Source organism: Pristis pectinata, chromosome 17, assembly GCF_009764475.1.
Source record: "Pristis pectinata isolate sPriPec2 chromosome 17, sPriPec2.1.pri, whole genome shotgun sequence".
NCBI classification, from domain to species: domain Eukaryota; kingdom Metazoa; phylum Chordata; class Chondrichthyes; order Rhinopristiformes; family Pristidae; genus Pristis; species Pristis pectinata.
Genome location: NC_067421.1, coordinates 23,622,737 through 23,638,750, shown reverse-complemented (window position 1 = coordinate 23,638,750; position 16,014 = coordinate 23,622,737). Strand labels below are relative to the sequence as shown.

Below are 16,014 nucleotides of genomic sequence, written 5' to 3'. Positions count from 1 at the left end.
CCAATCCAGAATCAAGTTACTACTGCCAACAAGCACAATTTGTTATGTACATCTGCTGATTTGGTCCCAAGCTCTGCTGTTTTCTTTCCACCATCATCCTTTCCCATTCGTGCTACTTAATACAATTCAAAAATGCAGTGAATTAAAGTATTCACTATGAACTTATCCCTGTATCAAGTATTGCCTTCCATCCTTTATTTCTTCCCTGCCTTGGTCCAGTTATCCTGCCAGCCTGGAAATCTACTTGAGTAGAACTCCACACTTAGTGACATAGGAGGTCGATTAGTATAAGGAAAATTATAGTCTGTGATATTCCATTTAGTACTGCTTATATAATCACCGAATTTTACAAGGTTTCTATTTGAAAACTGGTACATCAAAGATTCTGTTACTATACTAATCTGCTATTATGGATAAAGCCATGTTATAAGAACAAAATACTGCGGATGCAAGAAATTTAAAATAAAAACAAAAAAATGCTGAAAATACCTGGGTCAGGCAACATCTACGGAGATAGAAACAGTTTTGTGGTTTTAAGTTGATTGTTCATCTGAATTGTTATGTTAATTGATTTTTATATTTGACTCCTTAAAGTACTGGTTTAATTATTTGCAAGCTATAGGTGGCAAGTGTATTGATTTACTTTAAGAATCACTAATTAAAACAGATGATACTTCTCTTTTTAAATTAAGTCTGAATAAGTCCTCTGCTTTGTTTTAATCTCCGAAGATTAAGGAGTTGGCGTTGGGCAGCATTGCAGACAAGAAACAATTCGAGATGCTTGTTGGATCAAAATTCTTTCCTTTTCTGAAGCAATATATGATTGATAACAATCGTGTGAAAGAACTGGTGAATTACCTTGTAAATAGGAGCTGGTAGGTATAAAATGAGTGTGAGTATATGAATGGATGGTAATTGTCAAGTTATTTGAAAATTATTTGACTTTATTTGACAAATCAGTAATGATCTAGATTCTTTACTGATATTTTGTTTTGCCTGTCTCTTGTTTGGGAAGGTTAATGTGACATCTGTTCTGAAAATGCTCCTCAGCCTTAGAAGTTCTAAGTTAAAGGAGGGGAGTGAAATTTATATTCAGTCACCCCAGCTACCAGGAGTATAAAAGAATTTTAGAGCACACGAAAAGGCCATTTGGCTCATTTTACTTACACCTGCATCTCTGAAGAACTGCCTATAATGCCATTCTCCTGCCTTTTCTCCATGCATAAAAATAAAAACTTCCCTTTTTTTAACAACTGTTGTAGATACTGCAATGGACATTCTATGTCCTGTGTTTCTAAAATAAAGGGGCAAAGAATTTTCTTAACCATATGGTTTGTTATATTGTTGATATTCTTGCCTTTGTGCCTGTGTAAATCTCAATGATCATCATAAACAATTGTTCCATGCTTTCCTTATTAAAGCTCTGTAATTTTGAGTATTTGTTTGATTGCCTCTTAATCTTCACCGTTGAGATGAAGAATCCCAGCTTCTTTAATCATTTCTAATGACCAGAATATATTGACTTTACTATGACAGAAAAATCCATTTTGTGCTTTTTGCTTTGGCATCTTTTATAAAAAAAAGACATTCAAAGCTGAAGGACGTATTCTAACAGATTGAAATCAATGATGTACATGTAAAGAACTAGGACAATCTCTTTGGTTTGTCGTGGACTTTTTTATAAAACACACTGTAGGAAAGATGTGATTGCACTGGAAAGAGTGCAGAGGGGATTCACCAGGATGTTGCCTGAACTGAAGCATTTCAGCTAATAAGGAGAGTAGATAGGCTGAGGCGTGACCTGATCGAGGCATACAAAATTTATGAATGGGATAAATAGTAAGAATCCTTTTCTCATGATGATGGTGTCTAAAAGGACATGGGTTTAAGATGAGAGGAAGGGGATTTGTAGGGGTCTGAGGGAATTTTTTTTTCCACATAGACAGTAGTTGGACTATGGTATTCACTGTCTGAGGAGGTGGTTGAGGCAGATACACTCACAACATTCTAGAATCACCAAGGCATTGAAGACTTTGGACCTAATGCGAGTAAATGGGATTCTTTTTAGTCTAGAAAGTGCAATGGCCAGTGCGCACGTGGTGGTCTAAAGGGCTTGTTTCTGTACTGTACAGCTCTATAACTCTAAAACTACTGCCAACCTGTAGTAGTTTTTGACTTTTCTCTGGAAAATTGAAAAATAAATTACTTCTATTTTGCACCTCTGGCCACTTTGTCCAGATCGCTGAGTTGTAGGTCCAATGTGCTTCTGAGCCTACATTAATAATGCTTTTGAACTGGCTAATTAGATTTGTGCAAGAACAGTTCAAAATCATTCTCAGTACCTTTGTTGTTCATTTAAGTTCCACTGAGCTGTCTCTCACCTTATTTCATTTCTCTGTCAACATATCCTTTGCTTTCAATGAAATTTATTCTTTTCATTGCAGCATACAAAATAGAAGCAGGAGTAGGCCACTCTCAAAGCTGCTCTACCTGTTTAATAAAATCTTGGAGGATCCGTCTACCCTCAAATTCACATTTTGTCCACCTGTGGAATCCTTTCATTCCTTTCCTTATCGAGTATCTATTTACCTCTGCCTTAAAAAATTTTTAAGGAAGAGTTCTAAAGACTCACAACCCATTGAGAGAGAACATTTTACCTATTGTTTTAAGTAGGTTACCCCTTATTTTTAATCAGTGGCCCCTAGTTCTATATTCTCTCTCAATCTCTCACATATCCTGCACATCTGCCCTGACCAGATCCCTCATGATCTTGTATGTTTTACCAAAATCCCCTTTCACTCTTGTAAATGTAAGCAGATATAACTGCCTCATGTGGCAGCAAGCTCCCCATTCTCGCCACTCTGAATAAAGAACATATTTCTGAATTTATTACTGACTACCTGGTATTAATTTCTCCTGACAACAGTATCACATCGATGTTTTCCTTTTTTGTTTTTCACTATACAGAGGCAAGGCCTTGCAATGTGAATTACTTTTATCAATAACCTTTATACATAAGCATCTAATTGTTTTTGAAACTCATTAAAATTCAAATACAGGGGCACCCTGACATACCAGTTCTGGAAAATGTTTCTGGTGGTAAATTGCATGCACTTAGCATATCAATTCTAAACCAGACCTGGTACATATTTGGGTGAATGTAGTTTAATATCAATATTTAGGAAATCTTTCTTAATTTCTTATATGAGAGGTTATTAAGCAAAATTAGAGCACATGGAGCAGGCTTAGATTGAGGATTGGTTAATGGACAGAAAACAATGGAAATAAATAGGTCATTTTTTGTTTGGAAGACTGAATCATGGTGTGCTACAAGGGTCAGTGTTGAGGCTCAGTTGTTTGCAATCTATGGATGAGAAAATATCCAAGATTTATGATGATACAAAACTGGGTGGCAGTATAAGTTGTGAGATGGATGAGGTGAGGTTTTCAGAGATAGTGAATGGTCGATTTGGCAGATGGAGCACAATGTTGGGGTAAAAAAAAACATATCATCCACATTGATAGAACAGATAGAAAAGCAAAGCATTTTTTAAATGGGTGTTATTATATGCAAATCACTGAGAGTTAATGTGCAGTACAGCAAGCAATTAACATAAACAATGGTCCTTTGGCCTTTGTTGCAAGAGGATTTGATTACAAGAGTCTTACTGAAATTTATAAGTGGTTCCGGTGAGACCATGCCAGAAACTTTATGTACAGGCCTGGTCTCCCTACCGAAGGAAAGATATACTTGGGATAGAGGAAACGTAATGTAGGTTCACCAGATTAGCTAATGAGATAGGAGATCATTCTGGGCCTAGGTCTCTTGAGTTTGAAGAAAAAAGGCAATCTCATTGAGACAATATAAAGATTCTGCCATTCAGAACTGAGATGAGAAGAAATATCTTGCAAAATGTAGTGAATTTTTAGAATTCTGTACCCAAGGTGGCAGTGGAGGTTCACTTTCTGAATATATTCAAGCCAAGAATAAATATATATGTTGATTTCTAGCTTGAAGAAAATACACACACACACACACACACACACACACACACACACACACACACACGTGTGTGTGTGTGTGTATTAATACTGGATTGTGGCACAATAGTAAAAGATCAGCCATGATCTTGTTGAATTATAGAGCAAGTGCAAGAGGTGAATGGTGTATTCCTGTGCCTGCCTTTAATGCAATCAAAATGGTTAGTTTACTTTCGGAAGTCAAGATTGAATTTTCCATGTTCATGTACTCTAAAAGTGATCTTTTTTTTCATTTGTTCCAAGATGCTTGTAGCTAATCCAGTTTTCTTCCTACAGCCTCGATGAAGCTATCTCCATGGTAACTGACTACCTAAAGCATGAAGGAAGACCCATCAAATCGGATATTTCTCTTGATTTTTTAAAGGTATAATTTTTTTTAGGAAGGAAGCCTATTTCGTGAATTTTTTTACAAGGTGAAGTATGTGCCACTTTCAATAAGGCCTTTCTTGTGTTATGAAATAAGTACCGTTTTAACAAAGTTCTTTCTGACAAGAAACTTGTAATGTAAACATTACCCACATTAATCAATGGCAATTTTGGCAATGTTTTTATTAAATTATGAAATTAAGTGTTTCAGGAAAGAGTAATACAGCGGGAGCCAACCTAACGCATAAAACCAGGATGGTGGCAAATAACTTTAATGTGCCTTAAATTTCATTGAAAATGAATTGAGATTTTTTGATCGTATCCTTATAAGAGGGACTAATTGAAGACAAGCCATTTCCTCAAAAGGAAGTGTAGTGTGTACACTTCTGGCCAGCAGTTGCAGCATTTTTTTTTTGGACATGTTACTTCTTGGCATGGGGTGTTGGATATTGCAGAGCATGATGTAGAAAACTGATTGGGCGAGCTTTCATCAATGTGCTCTGCACTGATTGAGATAGACAGAACAATGGCAATGCTTAGCTCTGATCTGTATAGGGGTAGCCAATTCCAGATTGATGGGTTATGGGAAACTATTGGCTTCTGTGCTGGTGGGCTAGTGAGAAAGTTGGAAAATTATTCATGATTCCTGGATTCAGATCAATGAGTGACCTTAGCAAGTATCTGTACATGAGAAAACACGCATACGAAATGTCAGCACGGGATCAGATGCCTTTGTGCTGCCTCTGTAACCTGATTATTTCTAAACACTAATACTAGATCAAGCCACTGGTTGTCATTTTCCTGTGTATCAGAAATTCTCTTAAGAAGGGGCAATTCTGTCTTTTAAAAATGAACGATTTTTTAACATTTTAATTTTTTTTATTCCTCTAGGAGTTTCTTGATGATCAGAAGTAGAATAACCAGCGTCACCAACAGTCCACTGATATTTTAAATAAGAATAACTTCCTTGGCATTGCTGTGGTAAAAATATATTGCTAGAAATGTTTATTTAGCATTTTGTCACATACAATGTAATTCTTCTTGTACATGTTATGCTTGGCATTGGAACTTTTCCCAAGTAGTTTCACTTCAGGATAGAAAATATTAAAACATACATGAAGGGGGCTGCTATCAAATGAAATCCGAGGAAGTCTCCCAACAGTGTGTGGGTAAATGCACAGACTCATATGGTAGTGAGCTATTCAGAGTATATCTGCCAGAAATTTACTCTTATTCTATGGTGTTTAATATTTCTAGCTGAGTGGTTGTGTCAGAAGTGCATAACTTTATTGTTATCTGATGACCTACAGTTTGTCCCTTCAGAGAGTGGAATTCTTTCTCTTGCTTCTTAGTAACCCCTTTCCCAGAGTAAGGATGAGAAAATTAACAAGGTTCTTGTTTCTGGTTGGAATCAGGAGAGATCTCCTGAAAGATATGCAGTGTTTGCCTGCTGCATGTGGTCACAAAGCCTGGGTTCATTTACTGAATTTGGATTTCCAGCATCTGTGGTATTTTGCTTTTGGATTACTGGATTTGACAAATTAGCAACTGAATTAACGTGTTTGTATTCCATTAGCTCAGATGCTGTTTATCAAAATTGATATTGATAGAGTGAATGTTTTCATATCCACCAACTTTTTCAGTAAGCAATTTGTAAAATGAACTTCTGTTGATTTAAGCTGATGGATGGAACTGATGTTAATTTGAAGAAAATGTATATAACTACCCATGTGCAATATTTGCCAAATACACTATCTAGTATGTGGCAAAGAACCGCTGTCACAATAGGACACGGGTTCTTTTCTCTGCATATTGCTTAAAAGATGGTTATCCTTGTATATCATTATTAGTAGTCCCTTCATGCACTAAGAATATAAAATAGAAATAACACGTCTTTTATTCAACCTCACTGTATTTATTGCTGAATTGCAGTCAAACTATTTGCATTGTTAAAACTGATTACACAAGTAATAATAAGAAAAAATGAATATGTTACTGTTTTTGATAAACAAAGATTTTTGAAAAGAACATCTTTTGGTGTCAATTTCACAAAATCTTTAATGTGCTTGAATTAAAATCCATTTTTACTGCTTACACTGTTTGAAATTTCCAACAGCAATAAGGTATCAATTATTAATATTGTATATTTAAATGCAGCAGCAGGATCATGAAAAATTAAGTTCAGATAAGAAACATTTGTTCAGTTAATGGAATTTTCATTTTCTATTTTGAAAACCAATATGCTCATATTCTCAGATCAAAGCGTATCACAAAAACAATCATTACTACAAATTCTGTATGTTTTTAAATGCAAACATTTGAGGGTCTTGTCCAAAGAAGGCAAGGGTCATATTATGTCACAAGGTCAATAGCTTAAGATGCTGGAACCTCCCTGACCGCATATTGATCTTAAGACAGATGGAAATCAGTAATAATCCGTAGAGAAGTAGGTGAAGCATAGGTTTTGTAAGATGACTTGCACTATCTGATACAGTTCCATTGCATTCCATTCACTCCTATTGTCCAGTATTCAGCAGATTTTCTTGCACTTCCAGTGTAGGCTCAGTGGGCGTGTGGCATTCTGCTGCCTTGTGGAATAAGCCTCCCAGAGGGTTGCATTGTGGAATAAGCCTCCCAGAGGTTTGCATTGTGTTTTCTTTTAAACTGCACAGCTGGGTTTAAATGCAAGTTTGTTATCCATACTGAATAATATTAAGCCGTTGACCTACTTCTGACGTTTTTCCTTGTGTAAGCTGCTTGCTGTTGGTGGTAGAAATGCCCCATGAGTTTTGAGAATTTTTCATTTCCAACTTGTTTGAATGCCTTCGATGTAAAATGTTTTTAAATTTTGAACTTGAGAAATAATAGACAATTGGATCAAGCATGCTATTAACGTAAGTTAGACAAAGTGTAACATAAAATCCCTCAACTGCTGCCCAGTATTCCTTGCTAGTTTCTGTCTTTTTTGATTGCATCATCAGCACAACAATTCTACCAATGTTGCTGGGCAAGAAACTAAGTAAGAACACAATGGCAACAGCTGTCACAACATGTTTAGCCTTTATAAATTTTCTTCTGATTTCACTTTTCTTGTGCTGAAGTCTTGAAATGATTGAGCAAGTGCAGTAGAGGATAACGCACAGTGGTGCTAAAAACTCAACAACAAATAAAACATCATGCCACGTTGCACCAACATTTGAAGGATTATACAAGTTGAAACTTTCACAGGATGTAAGGTTTTTCTGCTCAAACACATGACTTTCAAAGAGAAGGTATGAGGTCATTCCTATCATTACAGCCCAGGTGAAACTTACTCCCATTACTGCATATCTTTGTGATTATAGAGTTTAATTTATGGTGAGGATGAACTACTATAAAGTAGCGATCTGTTGCCACAAGCATGAGAAAAGCAATGCTTCCCGCCTGATTCAAAGACACCATAAATAACAGCACACAGCAAGCACCATCCCCAAAAATCCAATTCTTTTTGTTCACATAGTAAGCCAGTCGAAACGGTAAGCAACACATCAAGAGAAAATCAGCTAGATTCAGATTAAACAAATAAACGATACTTGGTTTTGAAGGTTTCATCTGAAAGCAGAAGATGCACAAAGCAATTGCATTGCCCATTGAGTCCAGAATAAATTCCACCAGCAGTAATGGTACAGCAATTTCAAGCAGTTTTGTTTCATCAGGTTCATTAGTGGCATCCATTGTTGCACAGTCTTTGCTGGTAGCAGTAGTCTGAATTTTACATGAGAGTGGTTTATATATGATCCTGCTAATCAAATAGTTCCTTTTTAACAGGATGTGTGGTGCAAGTAAATTGACTTGTGCTGATGCAATGGTTCTTAGTTCAAATTAATACTAGTGGGGGAGAAAACAGATTTTTGTAGTTATTTATACATATAATTCTGCCTAAATGGCAGTTGTTGCAGATTATTTCTATATTTCACACATTTACTGATCATTCACTATTTGCATTCTCAAAGTTTCATAATTTTTAAATGGAGAAAGACTATTTCAACAAAAATAATCTCGATTTATAATCTCATTACAATTTTTTTTTAAATTGCATTTTCATATATCAAATTTGGTTATGGTTCCAATGTTCCTCCTGTATTAATATCCCCTAAATTACACCTAGTATGCCAAATATGATATTGATTAATAAAATAATACTGAAATTTAGAATTTGGAAAGAAGAATGAAATCTGGAATTATAAACTAAATAATCTATTGGAATGGAGAACAAGAAAAGGTATGAGGGATAAGCTAACAGATCATTGAAAGTGCCTGCAGCATTAAAGTTTTTCACTGTATGTGACAATCTAGTATTTCACTGTACATGTGTCAATAACAAAGCAATTACCAATTACGTACATGTTATTAGCAAGGACCATGTGGCACTGTAAATTGTGCATTAAAAAGCTAAGTGATTGGGCTGTAAGGCAAGATCCTGAAATTGTTTAGACCAGGAAAGTAGGATTTTTATTGATCAATTAAAATATTTCTCACTGGTTAACCCACTGTCCTGAGCAGATAACAGATCTTGGTATCCCTAGGCCAAGTGTCATCTCTTGTGAGAAACGTGATTTTGTTTTAATTGGTGGAAACAATTGGAAATGTATAGAGTAAGATGATATTTTTGGAAGCGGAGAGGTCTGATTGAATTATATCCTCTCAGAAAGATAAAAAGGAGAAATGCAATAATCAGCTTGTAGGTAGGAGGGTGGAAGCAACTAATTTCTACCAGAAATGTCACGATGATTTACTTTTCTTTACCACTGAAATATAGCTAACTGATGTATTTCCAAGATGTGTTAAACATGGTATTGTAGCGGTTGCTACCGCGGAATAAAACAAGACTCTACTCGGAGGATTGCCAAACAGAACTGGTTTATTTTCCCGCCTTGCACGGGCCCTTTAAGGGAGAATGTTCCCGCCCAAAACAACCGGCAATGACGTAAGTCCTACGTCATCAGGACTTTCCCGCGCGCGGGTTCTCCCCGTCGCTCGGAAAGACGAGGCCCACCGCCGCGCGACCCGACTGCCGAGCCGGTTCGCCCGACTAGACGGTGAGTCGCCACAGTATTGTGTTAATTAGCTGATAGTCAAAAAATCTGAAGCATCTTATTCACATGGGCATTGAAAAGAGAACACAGAGAAGGGTGAAGGGGATGCAGCTGTGTAATGGGATGGGGAGAAGGATATTATTGGCAGAGGTAGTGATGAGATACACAACTTTTTTTTGTTTACTTATATTTTTAGGAAGATTGCAGATATTTGATACTGTTAGATTTCTCATGGTATTGTTAATGGTCAATTAGAAGATTTTTTTGTGTGGTAGTACACGTTATTGCCATGATAGGCATGATCTACAAAGACATGAGGTGTGAAATCAGGAAACTACACAAATAAAAGGCAGGAAGCAAACAGTGAATAACATTCAAGCAATGATATACTTGTTATATCCCACCATGTGGGCTAGGAACCTGGATTTAGAGCCATAGACCAATACAGCACAGATACAGGCCCTTCGGCCCAATGAGTCCATGCCAACCATGGTGCCCACCTGTCTAGTACCCATTTCCTGCGTTCGGCCCATATCCCTCTAAGCCCCGCCCCTGCATGTATCTATCCAAGTGCTTCTTAAATGATACCCTTGCACCTGTCAACACTTCCTCTGGCAGCTCGTTCCATATACTCCCCACCCTCTGCGTGGAAAGTGTTGCACCTCAAGTCCCTTTTAAGTCTTTCCCCTCTCACCCTAAATCCATGCCCCCTAGTTTTGGACTCCCCTACCCTGGGGAAAAGACTGCTACCATCCACTTTATCTATGCTGATGATTTTGTAAAGCTCTATAAGGTCTCCTACACTCAAGGAATAAAGACCTAGCCTGGCCAATCTCTCCTTATAATTCAGGCCCTCTAGTCCTGGAAACATCCTCATAAATCTTTTCTGCACTCTTTCCAGTCTAACCACATCTTTCCTATTACAGGGTGACCAAAACTGTACGCAATACTCCAAGTGTGGCCTTACCAGCGACTTATACAACTGCAATGTAATGTCCCACCTCCTATACTCAATGCCCTGACTGAACCACCTTTTTCACCACCTTGTCTACCTGTGACGCTGCTTTTAATGAACTATGCACCTGTACTGCTAGGTCCCTCTATTCCATTACACTCCTTAGTGCCCTACCATTCATAGTATAAGTCCTATGCTGGTTTGACTTTCCAAAGTGCATCACCTCACACTTATTTGTGTTGAAATCCATTTGCCACTCCTCAGCCCACGTCCCTAACTGATCAAGATCCCCCTGTAATCTATGGTAACCTTCTCCATTATGAACACCCCCTAATTCCATGTCATTTGCAAACTTACTGATCAAGCCTTGTGCATTCACATCCAGATCATTTGTATAAATAACGAATAACAAGGGTCCCAACACCGACGCCTGCGGCACACCACTAGTCAACGGCCTCCATTCCGAGAAACAACCTTCAACCACCACCCTCTGCTTCCTACCTCTGAGCCAATTTTGAATTTACCTAGCTAGTTCTCCATGGATTCTATGGGACCTAACCTTCCAGATCAGCCTGCCATGCGGGACCTTGTCAAAGGCCTTGCTAAAGTCCAAGTCGACAATATCCACTGCCCTACCCTTATCTACCTTTTTGGTTACCTCTTCAAAAAAAAACTCTAAAAGGTTCGTCAAGCATGACTTTCCACGCACACCGCTATGCTGACTCCTCCTAATCAGACTGTCTATCCAAATGCCGGTTGATGCTGTCCCTCAGAATTCCCTCCAGTAACATCCCCACTACTGACTTCCCATGGATAGCAAAATAATAACAATCATTCAAGCCCTACTTATTATCTTCAAGTAAAAATGTTAAACAAGTGAATGAGCCAGTTTGGACAGCTTCACCCCCATCTTCTTTCAAGCTCAGTGATTAGAAAGTGTCCTTTTTCAAAGTACAATACACAAATGACATATATTTAAATAGGTTTATCTCATCCTTTTTACTTAAGTCACCAGTTTCAATCTTGTGGCTTGTTGCTTCTGTGCAGCCTCCGTGCACTGGGTGGGTGGGCGAGCAAACATTCTCTTTCCCCAGCTAATTCTGCCAATGGTGGTGCATTTTTAATTGTGGGTTGGGAAAGGTTTGTCAGTTTCCATCCTTATCCTCTTCTCTTCTCTCCCACTAAGTTAAAACATCCACAGTTGTGTGGTCAGAGTCCTGTAGCTTTCAGGAATGACAAAACCAGACACAAATCTTCGTGAAAATGTTACCGTGTAGGTCCAGCTAGCCCTTACATTGAGTTTCACTTATTTTGGGTTCTGGCCAATGGATCCTACAGGAAATGTTCATGAATCACGTGCCTTGTAAAACAAAAGAAAGTGGACCACTGTGTTAGATTATCCATTGTCCTGCACATTTTAATAGATTTTTGTGGTTAAGATCCCAGTTTCATTTTGATTCATTTGAGATGGAGGAATTTAAATAGAGGGATATGTGGGAGGAAGGGGTTAGATAGTATTAGATGAGGTTTAAAGGTCGGCACAACATTGTGGGCTGAAGGGCCTGTATTGTGCTGTACTGTTCTATGTTCTTTTTCAATCTTTTTATTAGTTTTCAAATTAATACAGATTAATATATCAATGTTTATACATGTAATACAAAGAGATCAGGAGAACAATCATGACATGGATAATCATAAAGAACAATAAAGTATAAAAAAAATCTGTAGATCCAACGATCTGTTAGTGAATGAATGTAATATAAAACAAAAAGATTTATTATAAAATATTTAAAAAATCCCCAAAACAATAAGAAAATTATGAACAATATATCAAACCAAACTAAGCTAAAGAAAAGAAAATTCAAAAAAAACAGAAAAAAAACTGGACTAAAATTTCTCAATAGAAACAGAGCAATATTATGTCGTCAACTCCGTTCCTATAAATTGAAAAGTTATTATAAGGGGATCTATATCATGTGAAAATATTGAATAAATGGACTCCAAACTTCCTCAAATTTAAGCAAAGGATCAACAGTACCACTCCTAATTTTTTCCAAGTTTAAACATGATATAGTTTGAGAGAACCATTGAAAAGTAGTAGGGGGTATTGGATCCTTCCGTTTAAGCAAAATGTTCTAATAAAAGCCATCTTCTTTGTACACAATACATCCCCAATATAAACATAGATATGTCCTATAAAGCTCTAAAAGCAGTTACACAAATAACGTGCATTAAAACATTTAAATACCTGAAAGAAAATATTAGCTAACAAACTGCTTCACTATATTGATACTTACAAGCAGTGATCAGTTTTGAAATTACAAAGTGTTGCTGTGTAAACAAGAACTGTTCTTTTTGAATAGTACGTAACAGAGTCACTTGACACGTGGTGTGGAAATTGATCAAAGTGTAGATAAAATAATTGGTCCTTAACACGTACATGTACATAGATAAATTTGAGGCCAGTGTCATGAGTACATGGACAGCAAATTATCAGATAACAAGGACTAAGTGTGCACTAGGAGTAGAGGGAATTCATCAGATTGATTCCTGGGATGGTGGATTTATTGTATGAGGAGAGATTAGGCAGACTGAGCATGTATTCGCTACAGTTTAAAAGAGTAAGAATTGATCTCAGTGGAATGTACAAAATTTTTACTGAACCTGATAAGGCGGATCCAAAGTTGATGTATCCTCTGGTAGGAGTATCAGTTTTTAGGATATTTATATTTTTGACCATCAGTGAAGTGATAATTACGCCCTTTATTAGTTTAAAGTTTCAAGTAATTTGATGAGTTGTGTGGAGTGGATGTATCCTTATCTGGTGCCTTAGGTGAATTTGGGTAATTCATCTTGTTTTATGACACCTTGCATTGTCATGGCACTTTGATACAGCTGAGTTGTCTTGCCAAGTCATAAGAGAGAAATTAATTGTGAGTCACAATGTTGTGATTTAGGCCATACAAGGTTAAAACTTCATTATCTGAAAGGCATTATTCAGATGGATTGTTTTATGTCAGTATTGTAGCTTCATAACCATCATTATGGTACTATCTTTTTCCTCTGGATTATAACCATAGAACAATACGGCACAATACAGGCCCTTCGGCCCACCATGTTGTGCCGCCCTTCAAACCACACCTAAGACTATCTAGCCCCTTCCTCCCACATATCCCTCTAACTTAAATTCCTTCATATGCTTATCTAACAACCTCTTGAACTTGTGCAATGTATCAGCCTCCACCACCACCCCAGGCAGCGCATTCCATGCTCCAACCATTCTCTGGGTGAAAAACCTCCCTCTGACATCACCCTTGAACTTCCCATCCAATACCTTAATGCCATATCCTCTTGTTTTGTGCATTGGTGCCCTGGGAAAGAGGCGCTGGCTGTCCACTCTATCTATTCCTCTCAATATCTTGTATACCTCTATCATGTCTCCCCTCATCCTCCTCCTCTCCCATGAGAACAGCCCTAGCTCTTTTAGTCTCTCCTCATAATCCATACTCTCTAATCCAGGCAGCATCCTGGTCAATCTCCTCTGCACCCTTTCCAACGCCTCCACATCCTTGCTATAATGAGGCGACCAGAACTGGACACAGTACTCTAAGTGTGGCCTAACCAGAGTTTTGTAAAGCTGCATCATCACTTCGTGGCTCTTAAACTCGATCCCCCGACTTATGAAAGCTAACTTCCCATAAGCTTTCTTAACTACCCTATCCACCTGCGAGGCAACTTTCAGTGATCTGTGGATATGAACCCCCAGATCCCTCTGCTCCTCTACACTGCCCAGAATCCTGCCATTTACCTTATACTCTGCCTTGGAGTTTGTCCTTCCAAAGTGCACTACCTCACACTTCTCTGGATTGAACTCCATCTGCCACTTGTCAGCCCAGCTCTGCATCCTGTCAATATCCCTCTGCAAGCTTCGACAGCCCTCCACACTATCCACAACACCACCAATCTTTATGTCATCTGCAAACTTGCTAACCCAGCCTTCTACCCCCTCATCTAAGGCGTTAATAAATATCACAAAAAGTAGAGATCCCAGAACAGATCCCTGCGGGACACCACTAGTCACAGCCCTCCAATCCCAATGCACTCCCTCCACCACAACCCTCTGCTTTCTACAGGCAAGCCAATTTTGAATCCACACAGCCAAGCTTCCCCGGATCCCTTGGCCTCTGACCTTCTGAAGAAGCCTACCATGCGGAACCTTGTCAAACGCCTTACTAAAATCCATGTAGACCACATCCACTGCACTACCCTCATCAATCTTCCCGGTCACCTCCTCAAAGAACCCTATCAGGTTTGTGAGGCAAGATCTTCCCTTCACAAATCCATGTTGGCTGTCCCTAATCAGTCCATGTTTCTCCAAATGCTCATAGATCCTATCTCTTAGAATCCTTTCCAACAGCTTACCCACCACAGACATAAGGCTGAGCAGTCTGTAATTCTCTGGACTATCCCTACTACCTTTTTTAATAAGGGGACAACATTCGCAACCCTCCAATCCTCCGGTACCATCCCGTTGACAACGAGGACTCAAAGATCTTAACCAACAGCTCAGCAATCTCCCTCACCTCACGAAGCAGCCTGGGGAATATTCCGTCAGGCCCCGGGGACTTATCTGTCCTAATATTTTCTAACAACTCCAACACATCCTCTCTCTTAATATCTACATACTCTAGAACATTACCCTCACCTACACTGTTCTCAGTATCATCAAGACCCCTCTCCTTGGTGAATACTGAAGAGAAGTATTCATTGAGAACCTCACCCGCTTCCAGGCACATCCTCCCACCTTTGTCTTTAATTGGACCTACCTTTACCCTAGCCATCCTTCTGCTCTTCACGTACAAGAAAAAAGCCATGTGATTCTCCTTAACCCTACTTGCCAAAGCCTTTTCATGTCCCCTTCTCATTCTCCTCAGCCCTTTCTTAAGTTCCTTCCTTGCTACTCTATATTCCTCACAAGCCCTGTCCGATCCTTGCTGCTTAGACCTTATGTATGCTGCCCTCTTCTTCCTAACTAGTTGTTCCACCTCTCTCGTCACCCACGGTTCCTTCACCCTACCATTCCTTCTCTGCCTCGTCGGGACAAATTTATCCCTAACATCCTGCAAAAGATCCCTGAACATCGACCACATCTCCATAGTACATTTCTCTTCAAAAATGTCACCCCAATTTACACTCCCAAGTTCTCGCCTTATAGCCTCATAATTCGCCTTTCCCCAATTAAATATCTTCCCATCCTCTTTGCTCCTATCCCTGTCCATGACAATTCTAAAGGTTATGGAGCAATGATTACTGTCCCCCAAATGCTCACCCACCGATAGATCTGTCACCTGACCTGGTTCATTACCTAAAACCAGATCTAATATGGCATTCCCTCTAGTCGGCCTGTCAACATACTGCGTCAGTAACAAACTGCGCCCCGTCTAAACCTTTGGCACTAAGTAGGTTATTATTAGGCACTAGTTATTAGTAGGCACTAATTATATATTAATTCACTGGAAAATAATTTCCTGGCCATTCTGGTGGAATTTGAAATTGCTTCCAACTCATTAGTGCAGA

The 16,014-nt window shown here is 38.5% G+C and overlaps 2 protein-coding genes across 5 annotated transcripts in view; one reads left to right on the top strand and one right to left on the bottom strand.

Annotated features, from left to right (window-relative positions):
* The window catches only part of kntc1 (kinetochore associated 1), a 100,845-nt gene extending 93,926 nt beyond the window's left edge, over positions 1 to 6,919 (top strand). For 3 of the 4 annotated variants that reach the window (XM_052032451.1, XM_052032449.1, XM_052032450.1), the window contains 3 exons: positions 730 to 875; positions 4,318 to 4,405; positions 5,299 to 6,919. In XM_052032451.1, the coding sequence (XP_051888411.1) occupies positions 730 to 875; positions 4,318 to 4,405; positions 5,299 to 5,322 (258 nt within the window). In that variant the 3' untranslated portion in view covers positions 5,323 to 6,919. Of the gene's footprint in view, positions 1 to 729; positions 876 to 4,317; positions 4,406 to 5,298 lie in introns of those variants that run through there. The other variant, XR_007957705.1, reaches the window with a different exon arrangement.
* A 175-nt stretch (positions 6,920 to 7,094) lies between these two features.
* Positions 7,095 to 8,121, bottom strand: LOC127579573 (hydroxycarboxylic acid receptor 1-like). The gene is given in 2 exon segments (XM_052032453.1): positions 7,095 to 7,745; positions 7,747 to 8,121. Coding segments are annotated over 2 exon segments (1,020 nt in total). The 3' UTR covers positions 7,095 to 7,100.
* Between the last annotated feature and the right edge of the window lie 7,893 nt (positions 8,122 to 16,014).